Source organism: Heterocephalus glaber, unplaced genomic scaffold (assembly GCF_053883595.1).
Source record: "Heterocephalus glaber isolate CG9 unplaced genomic scaffold, H.glaber_assembly_v1.0 deba00000594, whole genome shotgun sequence".
NCBI classification, from domain to species: domain Eukaryota; kingdom Metazoa; phylum Chordata; class Mammalia; order Rodentia; family Bathyergidae; genus Heterocephalus; species Heterocephalus glaber.
In genome coordinates, this window is record NW_028258151.1 from 12,901,006 (window position 1) to 12,917,449 (window position 16,444).

General features: G+C 50.1%; 1 protein-coding gene across 26 annotated transcripts in view; it reads right to left on the reverse strand.

Moving 5' to 3' along the window:
• Aopep (aminopeptidase O (putative)) overlaps positions 1-16,444 on the reverse strand; it is a 418,900-nt gene that overhangs the window by 39,709 nt on the left and 362,747 nt on the right. For 8 of the 26 annotated variants that reach the window (XR_015448845.1, XM_087204960.1, XM_021259361.2 and 5 more), the window contains 3 exons: positions 7,421-7,507; positions 5,588-5,746; positions 1,071-2,447 (listed from right to left, as the gene is read on the reverse strand). The exons of 2 other annotated variants lie outside the window; for them this stretch is intronic. Coding sequence is in view for 15 of the 24 variants with exons in the window: in XM_087204960.1 (XP_087061086.1) it covers positions 5,593-5,746; positions 7,421-7,507 (241 nt within the window). In the remaining 9 variants the exon portion in view is untranslated. Of the gene's footprint in view, positions 1-1,070; positions 2,448-5,587; positions 5,747-7,420; positions 7,687-16,444 lie in introns of those variants that run through there. 16 more of the 26 variants (XR_015448844.1, XR_015448841.1, XM_021259369.2 and 13 more) reach the window with 11 other exon arrangements.

Below are 16,444 nucleotides of genomic sequence, written 5' to 3' on the forward strand. Positions count from 1 at the left end.
GGCCCTACATCTTTACATCAAAACTAGATTAGGCAGTGGAGAGCACCCACGCCGCTGGCTGAGCAGCAGGGCAGTGATTTCAGAAGTCCTGGACACTGAGGCCTCAACAGTGTCCATGAAAGGTATTGTAGTGGAGGGACCCTGAGCCACACAGATCCATGTCCAAATCCTGCCTGTGACTTAATGACTTGGGGACAGGGTGACCTGTCCAGGCCTGACTCACAGCAAGAACTCAGGGTCTCTGGCACATCTACATCCTTCTCCCACAGCTCTCCTTTCACTAGGACAGCATCCTCACAAAGCTTCCTGCCTGGACCCAGGCACCTCTGTAGAGATGTCAGTGACAAAATAATCCACAGCATGCTGGCTAAAGTCCCACTGCACAGCCTGCTTCATCTCAGTTAAGCATGTCACACTGTTTTGAAGTCAGATAAACCACTTACGAGTAGAGAGTTGGTCTTATCCTTATTTACCTGAGACCCCTAGTGTCTGCTACTCTTTCATATTTGAATACAGAGTGCTGGGACAGGCCCCAGCCACCACTCCCACATCCTCAGGGGATGCTGGGCTAGAAGGCAGCAGAACCCTCCCTCCTCCCACAGTCTGGCGACCAGACTGCTGCCAGGCCTGGGGGGCCAGCCACTCTCTGCCTTCTGCCTTATCTCCAGGGACACCGGGCACAGGCAGAGGCCCCACGTCTGGGGCGGGGAGGGCCAGCTCTACCTGCAGGTCCTCAACCAAGGCTGTGACACAACCATCCAGTTCTGACTGGTCCTGGCTTATTGCAGCCCTGGCCCAGAGCCCAAGTAGTCAAAGTAAGTATCCACCTCCGTGAGTCACGAGAACCAGGGGGCAGCAGTCTCTGCAAGATCCCACGTTTCACCAGCTCAGCTTTGGTTTAGTGGATTTTAATGCAGACAAAGCACTGCTTTCACTTGTTAGGAAAACAAGACCAAACCAAGCCCCTGGCGGTAGGTCACCCCCAGCTCACTCAAGGGAGGGGCCTGTCTAGGACAGCAGTCTCTGTTTCGCTTCAAAGAAACCCCAACATATTCAGGAGAACCAGAGAATTAAAGTAATCATTTATTCAAGTCTTCACAGAAAGCAGAGTTTTTATACTGATTCAAATCCAACAAGTTTTGATTCTACCAATAGGGTGTACAAAGCAGATACAATCACGTGCAAAGCACATGTAAAGGCAAAGAGTGAATTCCCAGAAATCTTGTAAAGTGACAGTAACTGGTACAACCAAGTAAAGGCTCTGAAGACCCAGACATCCTAGCCAGGCCTTCTCACATGGGTCACTGCACCCAGAACAGGCTGGAGCCTGCAGAGCTCAAGCAGGGCAGGATGGGAAAGCTCTTCTGACTTGGCTCACCCAGGTCACTTGATAGCTCCCAGGTCACCTGATAGTCTCCTCCAGCCACGCTCAAGGTAACCTTCCCTCTGGACAGCACCAGGAAGTTTAGTTTCCAGCTTTTTTTTCTTTTAAACTTTAAATATTTGTGGGGAAAAAAAAAGATCACACCAGACTTTCACGGTGCCTAAATGTGTCCAAGAGCCACATTTTAAAAGTGACAAGGCTAGGGCTGGGGATTTAGCTTAGTGGTTCCACCGCCTGCCTCGAAAGCCCAAGGTCTCGAGTTTAATCCCCGGTACCAAAAAAGAAAGTGACAAGGCTCAACATGCAGACTAATTTCTTTTACTTTCATATTTCTAATAGTATCAACACTACCTTGAAAAGGACCAGGAAACTCATGTAGGAAAAGGGCACTTGAATGTGGAGAATACCTTCTCTCATACATATTTTTTTCTTATTTTTAAATAGTATCAAACATTATCAAATTCAGAGACAAATAGGAAAACAAAAAACCAAATGCATTACATTTTATTAATATAGTTTAGATTCTTATCCTGTACTTTTATAAAAAGGCATAAAATTTTTGGAAAAATCCAAATACTGGACATATTAATCAAACTAATTCTGTAGAAGCTTTTGGAACTCATTCAGAGGAGCACATAGTGTTCGTGGCCAGCACATCGAGGCCGCGTGATTTTCTGAAGTCACTGAGCTGTGTCTGCGCAGCCATGTGCAGAGGGACCACAGGAAATGTTCAGCATGTTTTCCAATGTGTATCGGGTAGCTTTCATCGTGTGTGTGGAGACAGCTTTACACATCACAGAACTCCAATGCAGACTCCGTATCTTGAGAGTGGGGGACCAAGGCAGGCGGGCAACTGCTGTGTGGCAGTTTATGAGGACCAGCCTTTTATGCAAGCCCAGCTGAGCCCAGCCTCTGGGAAGAAGAGCACCAAGAAGTGAACACTGCTGTTGCTGATGGCTTTAGCAGCCACATAATCCTTCCTTTGATGTTCAGGGTCAATGTGATCCTGGGCCCACCAGGGCTAGGAGGAGATGTATGAATGAGAATCTCACTGTGATCTTTCCTGCAAAGGAAACAGCAATAAAATTTATTACTCAGTCACTTTGGAGGAATTCTTGTAAACGAGTACCTTTGTGGGCTTTTGCTCTCCACTCTGGGGAGAAGACTTTCATCAGAGGACAAGGATGAGACCAGGGCCACAGCTCAGAATCCTGAGGGGTTTGTAGATCAACACAGCCCTGGAACCCAGCAGGCTGTGACAGAAGCTTCATTTACAAGACAAATAGAGAGAGACCCCTTTCAGCCCACTCTAGCTGCTTTCAGAAGTCTAAATCCTTTACAAGGTGAGGTGGCCCTGCCTCCGCCACACATGGGACAAACGCCGAGCTTCAGTGCTCACTACATACTGCTGCCTTCAAGAGTGGGAGCTCAATCCCTTCATGCTGTTAGTTTTACAGCTCTACAGATCCCCACACCACAGGAGCACATACAGATGGACATTGCCGAGAGGGTCTGCTGCAGGGCCGCGGGCTGCTTCCTCGAGGACAGAGTCCCACCTGCCTCGAGCTGCGGGCGAGTACAGACGGGGAGGCTTTGCTCAAGGGCTCGACTCCTGTTCCTGCTGAACTGAGCCAGTGTGTACAACGAGAACTGATATCAGCTCAGTAGGCACCGGAGGGCGGGTCCAACGACAGCCGGAGAAGCAGTGCCTCAGCTGGGAGCACGGCTCAGCATCATCCCACCAGCGACTGCGGGGGACACCGAGACCTGGGCTGCAAACACAAGAGAGAGTTCACGGGGCCTGAGAAGTGACACAGAACCCACCCTGCCCACAAGCAATCAGCTGTAATGTGGCTCCACTCAGTTTCTGGGATGGGTTTGGCTTCAGTCTGAAGAGCAATTTTTGCAATTTCTAGTATATTCCTTCCAGACAGATGTCTGGCTTGCGGGTTTGTTTCTGCAGACGCCCTGAAGGATGCCGGCGCCCAGCTCCCACTCTTCACAGGAAGCGGTGTCTCGTGGGCTGGGCGGGTCTCCTCCTCCAGAGCCGTGCCCGCACCGCACTGGCCGCTCCACAGGGCCACCCATCAGCAGTGGCCTCTGCCCAGCAGCTCCAACTTAAATGTCCCCATCTCACCTTCTCTCCAGGTGCAGAACTTAGCCACTGTGAACAAGGCGGAAACCAATCACTGTTCACCAATCAGCTAAGCTCTGCACCTTGTAAGAGAGGTCATCGCAGGGCATAATTAAAGGGCTGGCGCATATCTTCCGTGGTCCTTGGCTTCTTTTGTTTCCAAAGAGCTACGAGACGAGACGCAGCCATTCTCCAAACTGCAGAGAGAGAGGAACTGTGGTTTCAGTTTTGGAAGGAGCAGCCAAGGTCGTGGTTGCGTGGTAATCCCTGGCAATGTGATTTTAATCTTAAGTCACAAATCAGCATGCCAGGAACCCAAGCAGCCAGAGCACTCAGGAGCAGCACTGCACCCTGCCACACCCACCGCCTCCAGGCTGGCCACACTGGCATCACTTAGCTGGCATCCGAGAGTTTTCAAATCAAAAGCACTCAGAGATGACCCCAGAGACGACAGGGAAACTCTGGAACAGGACATGGAAGAGGCACTGATCGGCCATATGGCAGATTATTCAAGAGGGCTGTCCTTCCCTCTAGGTCACTGCCTTAAAGCCCTTGGGGACACACACTCCTCTCGCCAAACAGATTCTACATGGTCTGGAACATCTCTGGGCCCTGCTCAGCTAGGGAAGGTTTCCCTGCTGGAGGGTGTGACTCAGGAGCAATCCCTGTCCCTGTTCTTCGCAGGTGGTGGTGGGCCACTGCGACCCCTACAGTCAGCTCAAAAGGCAGGGACAGGAACAGAGACTTCAAGGGGAGGGGAGGAAAAGGCAGGCTGGTGACTGGGACAACATTTCTGTCTACTCAGGGACAAAAAAATCACGATGAAGAGTCATGAGACCATGTGACCCTCCATGGTTCTCCAATGTAGGACCAAGGAATGATCAAAGGAACAGCTGGCCTTATCGTAGTTTTCATACACCAAGTAACACAAACCCTGCATGAAATTAAAAATCTCAAGAGAAACATGATTTATGTGAATTACTACAGGGGAAGGGTGACGAGGTAAGTGCAGCTGTTTCTGTGTTTAAATCAGCACGCTGTTGGGAGTCTGGGGAGCGTCTGATGCAGCTGCCTCCCTACGAAATGTAAGTCACTCAGTTTTTCCCACTGCTTCTGCTTCCTGGCAAAGATGGTCCCAGGCTCTTCTGAAGAACATGATCATATTTCAGAAAAGCTTTTTTCCCTTCTTCACTATCAGCTCTTTCAGACAAACAGACACTTAAACATATTAGACAGAAATGGGTTTTGTAAGAGCAAAACTTTAGAGGTAAACTAAATACCTAACAAAGACAAATACCAAATACTAAATATTCATTAAAGTTACAAACTTATGTAATATGATAAAGGCTTGAGATTTGATGCTGTTTTTTTTCTTAAACAATACATTATATCATGTAAAACCTTGAAGAAAAAAAAGCTTAGAAGACACAGACATAATGATTATTTAGAGGGAAAAACACAATAATCTCATAGTATAATTTAATAACACTTTATGCACCACTGCTAAATGACGTACTTTAACAGTACAGAACTTACATTTAAAAACCATCTGCTAGGAAGTAAATCTAACAAGTCCATCTCAAGCATTATAGCCGAGGAAGCAATCTTGGACTCTCCAACATTAAGCCAGAAGAAATTCTTCTTCAACACAAGTGAGAAATAAGACTTGCCATCGGGCACAGGGTATCATTGAGTGGACACATAGTGCTTACTGGCTGGGCCAGGAGTGGACACCCCAAGTCTACACACAGCCAGGGGAGAAATTCCACAACTGCGGAGGGTCAGGACTTCTGCTGGAATTCCCACTCCATCACCATTCATGAGGTTCCCCCCACATTTGCCCCCCAATAGGTTACAGAACCCAAGGTGGCAAAAATAGTGCCAGAGAACTGCCTGGCCCTGCTGTGCCACGAGCACCTGGCCATGGGACTCCATTCTGCCTGCGCACCCCGGGAGGGAGCAGAGACAAGCTGCAGTGGGCCCGGCCCATCATTTGGCTTACTGGTGCATCTCCTAAGAGGAGTACCTGGTTAAAACCACATGCAGAGAAAGGAAAGAGAGAGAATCACCTCTTTTAAAACAGCATTTCAGCCACCACCTCCACCGAGGACCTGTCCATCTGCTCCTTGACCAGCTCGAAGCACCTGCGGGCGAGCTGCTGCTGCCTGGCATCCTCGCTCACCATCAGCTCCCCGTAGAGGTACACGCCCATGGCCTGCAGGACAGTGCTAGAGAGCATTAGGGAAGGGAGCTCTGTTTCTGCACACACACATGTGGCCACAGTCTGTGCTTGCTTCCCGCAAACTGGCTGACGTAGGAAGCACAAAGACCTGAGAGAAGATCATCACCAGGTGGCTGTACATCTGCAATCTGCAGTTTCCAATCCCCGTTTCTTCCTGGTTTTTGTGACAATCCCATGGAGTTCACAGCTAGCAATTCTGCCAACAGAATCTGGTCATTTCCCTGGTGTCAGAGGGACACCTGTGTCGGGAATGTCTGGACAGAGCCAGTGCCTCCACAATGACCACTGAGGAGAGCCCAGTGCCTGTTGCGGGCATTCGGGGCTCCTTCCTGGGAGTGTGTGTCCTAGGACTGGCTTGCTCCGATCCCTCAGAGAGCCCATCACTGCCCAGGGTGACAAAGCCCATATTTGCACGGCAGCCGCGGGTGGGACCACAGGACGCCTGTCCCTTTGCCCACCCTGGCCACTTTGCTGCCACAGCCTCAAGTGCAGCAGACACTGGCTTTTCTGTTTTGAGAACAATGCTGCAAAGACTCACATCTGCACTTTCCCTACATTTTAAAAACAGCCAATCATGTTCTGCAAGACCAAAGGACCCCTTTGGTTCTGCCTGCTTTGTTGTTCCAAGCTGAGTTACTCCAAGGGTCACATTCTGTTGGAGCAAATTAAAAGAAGGAATTCAAAGGCAGCACAAGACAAAAACTCAGCAGTTAGGGATTTAAAAGTGTTTTCCTGAAAAAGCTCAGACAGGGTGACCCTTACATGGCAAAGAGCATGGTTCTAAGTACGATCAGTGATTCCTGGTCTTCTGAACAGACCTGAAGTTGCTCTCACACCAGTTCTTCTCATGCCATCTGCTTCTCCAAACACCTCTTGCTCCACTGTGCAAATGTGACATTTCAGCTGCTACAAAGTCATGTACTTTTCTTTGTGGAAATAACTAGCCCTCGCTTGCTGGCTGCCTCCTGCACCCAGACCCTGTAAAAAGTCCTTTTGTTTGTCCCGCCTTCTCCCTCCACCCCCACGGAACACGGCTCCATTCCATCAGCCCACAGCCTTGGCAGGCAGTTCCGTCGGAACTCTCCCTCTCTCACAAGCTGGTGGGGAGGTGTGCAGGGGGAATGGGGGGGGGGGTGCCATGCATCACAGGAGGCACCCTGAGTGGTAACCCTGATGTGTCCTGTGGATGTCAGAGGTTGTCAACAAGCATATCCCCAAATACATCCTAACACACACTTCCTGTAGGCTCCAAGTCAGGCGACCACTTCCTAGGAAGGAAGTTCTTGCGGGAAGGGAATGGAGCTCAGGGCTTGGAAGACACCACCCAGATCGCTTCCCAGCCTGAGCTTTCCACACCAACCTGCACACATGCTTAAAGCTGAGCTCGAGACTGAGACATGAGCCCGGGCCTTGGCCCGAGAGGCTTTGAAGAGCTCCACAGGTGACTCGGTCAGTGGTCTGCAGGCAGTGAGACCACAGGTGCATCTGCAGTGCAGAACTCACGACCAAAAGGCATGAAGGGTGGGGACACTGGCTCCAAAGAGCAAAGGTGCCTAACATGCTACTCGGGCCTCCCACATCTTTGGACACGATGTAAGCGTTCTCTCTGTGAAGGGCATCAACAGGAACAGGCAGGGGGCAGCACTGAAGGAATCCTCACCTGGTCCTCCTGAAGGAATTGTTCCACATGTCTGTACGCACTCCTGTACTTGTGTTTGACGATGAGCTCACACCAGCGATGGCGAACCTTGGGAAGAAGCAAGACTGTGGTAACAGGCCAGCAGGTTCCACAGCCAGTGAGTCCGAAGAGAAAGAGATTTTTGCAGTGTACAGGGCGACTCTCTGAAGTGCACCAGCACTGCTGACACGTTTAGCTGTAGATTTCATTTTAGTTTAGCTTCTTTTTAAAAGAGAAGAACCAAGTTCCTAAGAAGGAGAGCTCGTGGTTAGCCCTCATGAGGGAGAGGATGTATTTTAGTTCGGTGTTTCAATGTTTTAGACATGACTTTGTAAGCAATTGTTAAATGAAAGACTAGACCGGGAAATAAGGGCCACATCCCAGGCCAGGCTCCTGGCAGCATGCTTTCCCACAGGGTACTGTCCCCAGGGACTCCTGTCACAACCCTGACCACTTCATTTCCAGTAACAATGACCAGTCCAATAAAGCAGATTATAATAATAAAGGCAATAAGGGAAAGATGCTGTTCTCTAATCTCAAAAAGAGGTAAAGTATCCCTTTTTACAGTTTGGGCAAGAAGCTGGAGCAGGATGCTGTTGACCTAGTAGCTCCTGCTGCATGTGTGCCTTTGAGCACAACATACCGGAAGCACACAAGCTAGAAAGTAGATGCCACTCTTTTATAAGATATACTTTCTCTGGGAGGCTGACACAGCAGAATTTCAGGTTAAGCCCAACCGGGGCAACTTAGCAAGAACTTGCCTCAAAATAAAAAATGGAAAAAGGGCTGGGAAATATAGTAAGATATGAATAAAATCCTGGGTTCAATCCCCAGTAGAGAGAGAGAGGCAGAGACAGACAGACACAGACGGACTTTACTAGCCAGGTACAGTGGCACACACCTGTAATCCCAGCACTCCAGAGGTTGTGGCAGGCGGATCTCAAGTTGAGTCTAGCCTAAGCTATACAGTGAGATCCTATCTCAAAAATCCAAAAATAAATGACATTTTACCAAGGTGTACCCGCCTGAATTTGCCAAGATCCCTCCTCTTTCTCCAAATCTAGACATAGAGGGTGAGTTTGATTGGACCAACGTCCTCCAGAGGCACAGTCACCAGGGACAAGGGCACCCCCTGCAGGCAGGGGCAGGGCATCTCTGTGCTGCAGGCATGTTCTTCACAAGGAAAATCCCACAGGACTGTTTCTGATCCCAGTGCCATGCGATTTCCTACTGGGTGGCACCTCTCAATTCCACCCAGCAGCCTGCCATCCCTGCTCTATTTCTGCTTCAACGTTGGCCACACATGGAGGGAGAGGCATGTTTTTAAAGAGCCTCTCACATCCCTCCCTGTTTTTATTGCTTTGAAAGAGGGAGATGCTTTGTAGTGATCTATTTGCAGCAATTAAAAAAAAAAGTAAGCAATTTCAACATGTCGGCCTTAGCCCCTGCAAATTATATCCCTGTCTACTGACCTGGTTGGATTTTTCCTCCAATCTACTTTAAGTAGATTTGTGTGTAAATAATTACAAACAAGTGAAAGAAACAATCGGGAGCCTGGGAAGGAATAGTGCCCTGGAGGTCGGCACAGCCCAGAGGGAGTGTCAGAGGTACAGGGCAAAGAGCTGATGGCCTTGGACAAGGAGGCAAGAGGGAAGCTGGTCCCAGCTGTAAAATCTTTCCATCTTCAACAAAATGTTCAACAACAGACCATAAAAGGGAAGGAGCAGCCCACAAAACACCCTGAGCAGAGAGAACAAGTGAATGGACCTCCTCCTGGGTACAGGGTGCCACTGGAGTGCCCAGGCCCATCCATCGCACTGGTTCAAGCGCCAAAGTGCAGCAGAAGGAACCCTGCGGCCGCTCGGTCTGCTGACTCCGTCCTCCTTCCCCTCCCAGCGACCAGACATCACCAGCCACATTCCACTCATCCACAGCCCGCTCCAGGGAGCCACTTCTGTCTGTGAGCTCTGTGGAAACCAAAGCTGCCTCACAGCCTGGAGAGGGCCACAAGGAGTCCAAGAGGCCCAGTCATGTGGACAGTCTCCACCCCGGGGCCACTGCTGCACCAGCTCAGGACACAGCCTCACTCTGTCAATGCAGGATGAGAAGAAAGCTGTCAGCTTCGAAGTGCTCATGTGGCCTGACCATGCCGCAGCCTTGCAAAGGACTGTCTGTCTGTCTGTCCAAGACTTGGCAGGGGAGGGGAGTACTATGGTTTTTAGATTTTGAGAATGGAGGGATTCACCTCATTTCCCTTCTTCTGTGCTTTCCCTCATCTGATTTATACACATGGAATAACAAAGCCTAAACCTAAGCCTATTTCTGAGGAGGACACAGCCCCAGGTGGGCAGGGCCAGGGGCAGCCAGGCCACACCAGGATGAAGGCCCGGGGACAGCTGCATCAAAGAGGCCCTTTCAACACCACCATGAGGTCAGCATTTCCACTTCTACTGTCAGAAACAGTTGATTGTCATGACCAATAAGAGACCCAGTCTTCTGACCCCTGCAGGCGAACAGGGCATCAGGAAGGCCAGGCCGACTCCCCCCGCCCGCTTGTCTCGAAGGGCAGAAAACAACAAGAAGCCTTTTCTTCTGCGAGAGCTAAGCGCACTGCAATGTTTCAATGACAGGATGTTTAAAAGACATCACAAAGCTGCTGTGCGAGGCAGACAGCCCACCAGGCAGTTCCTGCTCATACATGTATTTTTACTTCACGTTTTTCTGGAAAACAAAATCCTTATTTTTCTCCCCAGTACTCTCAAGAATCCATGTTTTGTATGGCCACTTGTCACCACACAGGACGGGAAGACATCGGTGTCAGCCACTCCCAGCACTACTTCCAAAGTTAGTGCGGATGGGGCATCGCTTCTCCAGATCACAGACTAACAGCCCTTGCGGGAGGAACGGCATTGCTTGTGTGTGACCTTGCTCAACCCACAATGGCAGGAAAGGGAAGTCCCACATGATGGGCAGCCGGAGCCACACTGTGCTCAGAAGCAGGTCCACAAGAAGAAAGCTGTCTGTTTTACATATTTGTGCTTGCTTGTTTATTGTAGAAGGGGTACTGCTATGTGCTCGGGCTGGCCGCAAACTCCTGGGCTCAAGTGAGGCTGGGCTCCTGTCCTAGCCTCCCAAGTAGCTGAGATTACAGGATAGCACCACTTGCTGTTCCTTGTTTTAAATTAATTAAGTAATCAATGGGGACAGTAGTCACCTTGTCTTTTTTAAAACTTCCCCAGTCAGATTCAAAATAAACAGAGGGCCATGGCACACATCTGCAACAGCGCCTGGCACTGGCATTCCACAGCGGGTCTTTGGCCATGAAGCCTCCTACCACCACACTGGAGACAGGCCTCCCTGTGCCCAGGTCGTCCTCCTCTACACGAGCGTCAATTTACTTCTGGGGGGCAAAGGCCACGTCCCTTGGTCCCCCCCTTTACAGCCATGCTATGTGGACACAGTGTGCTAGAGGCCACCACCTACTCTGCAAGCCAGGAGGGAAACCGTGTGCTCAGGCTGGAGGCACAGACAACCTGGAGCTGCTCGGGGACAGACACCTGCTCCAGAGGGCACAGGGAGTTGTCCCACTGCAGAGCAGCAGCAACAGCCGGATGCAGAAGAGACTCTGTCGCCACCCAACTGTTCCTCTCTCCCAAGGCCTGAGAAACAGTAGGAAAGCCCTATCCCTGCCATAGGCTACAGCCCACAGCCAGCAGGAGAGCCGGATTCTACTGTGAACATGGAGAGAGTCAGGGCACCTGCTCTAACCAATGCAAAGGATGTGTTTTTCTTTAGGAGATGGGACAAAGCCCAGCTGCCAGCAGAGCTGGGAGGAAAACCACCCGATCAACTTGAGACCAAACAATACACCAATGACACCAAACCCCAAGGTCAACTTCTATTTCTCCCCTCTTCACACTACAATTCTCTTTCTAGATTAATATACAAAATGTTGCAGCAGGTGATCTCCCCATCCTCGCCCTGTCCTGTCCCTCCTGTGGGGGCAGCCACTGTCCCATGTTACACAGACACAACACAAAGAACAGCACGGCCTGCACTGCTCTCTACTCCAGTTTACAGTGTCCATGTGGCAGGCTGCCTCGACCCGTTGCTCCCATGAGTGGAGAATGGGTCCCAATCCTCGTGGCCATCACTGCTAGTGTCCTACGCCACCGTGACTCAACTGCACCCTACAGGCTGACCCGGTGCTTATGACGGTGCAGACTGAAAGCGGCCCACAATGAGATGAGGTATGGGCGTGAACTCACACCAAGCTCAATTCTCAATGTGGAGTTTCTGGGTCAAACAGTGCAAGCTCTTTGCTTTGAGAGAGGGCGCCCACGTGGCCTTCCTGAGGCGAGGCAGTTTACATTTTGGCTAGGGAGCCCCATGAGCTCCCTGAGCCTGCACCATGACCACCGCTTGCTCCCCATTTGTCCCTGGAGGCGGTCTGTCGTTCCCAGGTGTAAAGTGCCAGGGAACGTGGATGCTGTCACTACCACTGGCCTGAAGGGCCAGGGGAGCTGTCTCTGCCACAGAGTCCTGGGAAGGGACCTGCTGGGCTGATGACGTGGATGGAGCCCGGGTGAAGACGACACTTTAGGGCGGTGTGAATGTTCCATGAAGAGTGAGGCTGAACCCTCTTCCATGTACAAAACTTACTTCCCATTAATTGTGTACGTCCTTTCACATTTTCCCCTATTTTTTAGATTTTTTTCTAGTTAATTTGTTGGATGTTTCTGAATATAAGAAAATCAACTTGAAATTAACTTGACTAAATAACAAATATTTTCTACCGTGTGTTAATCATTTAAAGTTCATTCATGGTGGTTGTGCTTGTGTTTCGGAACTATATGTTGTTAAATTTATTATTTTTTCTTCCTATGACTTCTCAGAGTTCTGTTCATTTAGCTTTAGTGTTTCCTGGGTATACAGAAAGGGGCCACACTGTACATTTGAAGTACACACATTTTACTGTACTTCAGTTGTCAACAGAGTAGAAAATATAGTAACTTTAAACAGTGACTAAAATTCAACCAGTCTCTCTAAACTCAGGCTAGAAATCTCCAGAAAGTCTAGAGTAGCAATCACCACCATGGTCAAGGCAAACTTACACAGAAGGGAAGGAAGATGGAGGAGAAACTAAGCACCGGCAAGGAGAGAGTAAGAAAGTAGGAGAGAAGCAGACAGGGCCTTGAGAAGTAAGTGGAGGCAGAGCTGCCTACAGTGGCACAGTGGAGAGGGTCCCTTGGGCAACAGCTGCTCCTCACCACAACCCAGGCCTACTAGGACCTGCACACTGCTCCCCTGCTGAGCTACAAGTGCCCATGGTGGCTGGAGTGGAATGGGAGCCTAGTGAGAGAGGACCAGGGCTCTCCAGACTCCGGGCATGGGGAGGGCTTCCTGGCGGGAGGCCTCACGAGTGATAACCTGATGAAAGCGAGTGAATCTGCACTCTGGATTCTTCCCGTCATCACAACGAAACAGACCCTTGCATGATAGACAAGTGCCTACCGTGGAATGCTTTAGTACAACAAAAATCAACTCTGAAAATCTGCTTCTCCAGAGTTTTCCACTCCGGATGTGGGCGGCTGCTTTCCTTTAGTTCGAAGTGGGGCTTCAACAGAGGTCCTATTTACACCACTGGAAAGGGACTGAAGAGCCATGCAGCAGTTTAAAGCCTGCGGGGACACGGGTGCTGAGTGCTCAGGCAGCAGGGCCCTTCCTGGACTGTGTAACCCTCTGTGGTTCTCTGGGGTGGGTGCAGATAGGAGGGCCTTGGACTTGGGTGGGAAAGGTGTAGGGTGGGAGCAGAAGCCATCCATGTAGAACCACATCTGATCCTCAAGTAATCCGAGTAACAGCTCCAGGACGTGGCCCCTGCCCCACAGTGTGACGGCTACCAGGAGTGTGATGCAGGTCTGTGGAGCTGGCCGGCAGACCTCACTACACAAACAGGCAGGTGTAAAAAGGCTTCTGCAGGAAGCACCCACAGGCTCTGGCTTCAAGGCCGGCAGCTCCTTCATTCCAAGCCTACTCGAGGCACCCAGCGATGGGAACCATTTGGCCGAGAAGGAGCCTGGGCTGGGTCTAAGGTTCCCAGCAGCAGAAGGGACAGGCTGAGGCCTTGAGAAGGGTGGCATGCAAGGGAATTTTCCAAACTTTTTTTTTTCGGTACCGGAGATTGAACTCAGGTCCTTGAGCTTTCGAGGCAGGCGGCGGAACCACTGAGCTAAATCCCCAGCCCTCAAATCATTTGTTGAGCCAGTTCACTTAACCTCACCCCGGCATCAGCCCAGTTGCATGGCTACTCTGTCTTCTTAAGATAGTTATTAGCACCCGAAGGCTCTGCAAGCTGGCTGACTCACGGCTTGGAGGTACAGTACAGAGAGAGCTGCTCTCTGACCTCCAGGGGGGCTAATGACGGCGCTGCCTACCCAGAGGCCCTTTATAGCCCCAAATCATGCCCGAGATTCAGGACACAGTCCACAACCCAACAGGAACCTCTGTGAATAACATACCCTTCATCAGAATGTGCTGCTCCCTCTGATCTTTCTCATCTTTCGCAGAAAAGCTGCGAAGCACAACCCCATGCCCCACCTGACCTCTGCTCAACCCAAGACACTTCAATGTGCCAGAGCCAGTATCCTACTGAACTCCAGAATAGGGGTGGTCAGTTTTTTCTAAGGAGGGTCAGATATTGGGCATTTCGGGCCTTTTGTCCCTTCAGCCCTAGACAACACAGAGTCGAAAGCAAGTCTTTGGATAAACATTACTTACAAAGACCGGCAGTGGGCTGCAAGGGTCTTGGTGCCCAAGCTGGCTTGAACTTGTGATCCTCCTGCCTCAGCATTCCAGAGTGCTGGGATTACAGGCGTGCACCAGCATGTCCAACTTACTTATCATCTTAGAGACTAACATTCCAATGTGCTTTTCAAGATTTCCTATTGTATAATTCTTGTTAGGAAAATCTCACCTGGAACCCGGGTGCATAAAGACAGATTAAAGAGAAATTCAAATATTAATGTCAATCTTCTGATGACATCAGGAGGAAAGTCTCAAGTGCATCCCCAGAGCCTTCAGCCTTGTAACAGGGAGGGTGTGGCAAGGCTGGGGGAGAGAGATCGCCATGACACTAGATGGCGCTGCAGTGGCCCCACCACATCTGGCATTGCCTCGCTTCCTTCAGTGATCTGCTGCATCCACACCCCAACTCACCACACCCCTACCCCCCAACTCTCACAGAGTTGCCTCTTAGTCTCTGGCATGGCTGTGTCACCTTCTCTGCAGGCTGGATGCATTTCCTTACACCATCACGCAGACTGGCAAGTGCCAGTCCTGTCTAGCACGCAGTGCGTGGTGCACTTGATGCAGACTTCTCAATGAACACAGCCCTTCTGCAAAGGGCTGCAAGCTCAGAATGCTCTTCAGCTACTTTGAAATTATAATGCACAGTTGGAAGCTATAAAATGCTTTGAAGAATGCCACCCATCCTATTTATGACAGGAAGCACTCCCCTTTCTTTTCAGTCCTTTTGATTTTGAAATTTACTGCTGAAGGGGAAAAAAATCTGTCCAGGGAACACGATCTGTGAAGCCCATTAAACCTCATTTAAGCTTCCATTTATATCTGTAAACAAAAAGATGAAGGCTCATGGCATTTGTAAGTTAGTAAGTCTACACTGCAATAAACAAACCTGCTTTCTCAATTTGTGTCCTTAAATTAGGTTTACTTGGCTTGAAAGCGGGTTTACTACTGGTAAGTGGGCAGCCTCTGCGGAGTGGCTACAGGCAGATGGCATTTCCAGGCCCGTGCTGTGCGATGCTGGGCGCATCTACCTGCTCGTCCTCGTGAAGAAAGACCACGGGACAGCCTGCTGTCTGGCCGTCACACAGGACCATTTCTCCCTCCTCCTGCTCTCTCACCCTTACTCCTCCTCACTCCCACAGGACTGCAACCTGAACGTTTTTTGGGGGGTACAGGGGATCAAACTTGAGTCCTTGCACTTTTGAGGCAGGCAGCGGAACCACTGAGCTAAATCCCTGGCCCCTGAACATTATTATTTATTTTATTTGGTACCAGGGATCGAACTCGGGACCTTGTGCTTGCGAGGCTGGTGCCAGAACCACTGAGCTAAATCCCCGGCCCTGAACATTATTTTTTAAAGAAAAGGGAATTAAATGTTGCCTCACTCGCTGCTGCAAGGCCAGGTTAGCGTGTCAATCTGCAGGCCGAGGGCTCAGCGAGCCAGGGAGGCCCTTCAGCACTTATTCTCATCTGAACCTGAAACGCTTAGAACTAAAGTTGCAGCAGCTTGCAAAACAGGTTGTCCTCACTGCTGGTGCCACCACGCTTGACATGCACATGGAGGACATGGTGAGGTCAAGTGTGACGACAAATGAAAAACAAACATCACAGCCTCACTTGTTTGTGAGCGCAAGCAAATCCTAACCTTTCTTTTCTTACAAACAGACAATTGTACATAATGATATTAAGGCTAGTAAGGACCAAAAAAAAAAACCGTAGAACTCCTGAGCCAATGTGGGGTCCACACTGAAATATGGCACAGCCTGTCCTTCAGCCTGGCCAAAGCCGCTTACTGGATGGCCATACCCCATGCGATTCTGAAACTCCGAAATACCTTCCCCCTTTCTTCGTTTCACATGTGACAAGCGGCCTTTGCTCAAAAGAGGACTTTTGTTATTGGCAAAAACAATGATCATGGTTACCTTTTCCCATGAGCCTGTGCTTGCCCCAGAGGCAGACTTTGCTCTGAAGGGCCTCACTCAGTCTGCAAAAGGGCTCACTGTCCTGACGGGAAGCAGGGCGTGGCCATCCCCATCAGGAAGGACACTTAATTCTGGGGTTAAGTTACTCCCATCACCTGCTAGGCCAGACATGAGATCCTGGAAGTTATTCTCCAACTATAAGTACTGGATATTGAAGATAAAGTGGAAGAACAGACAAGCTCCTGCCTCGTGGAGCTCACAGCTCAGTACAAAGTTG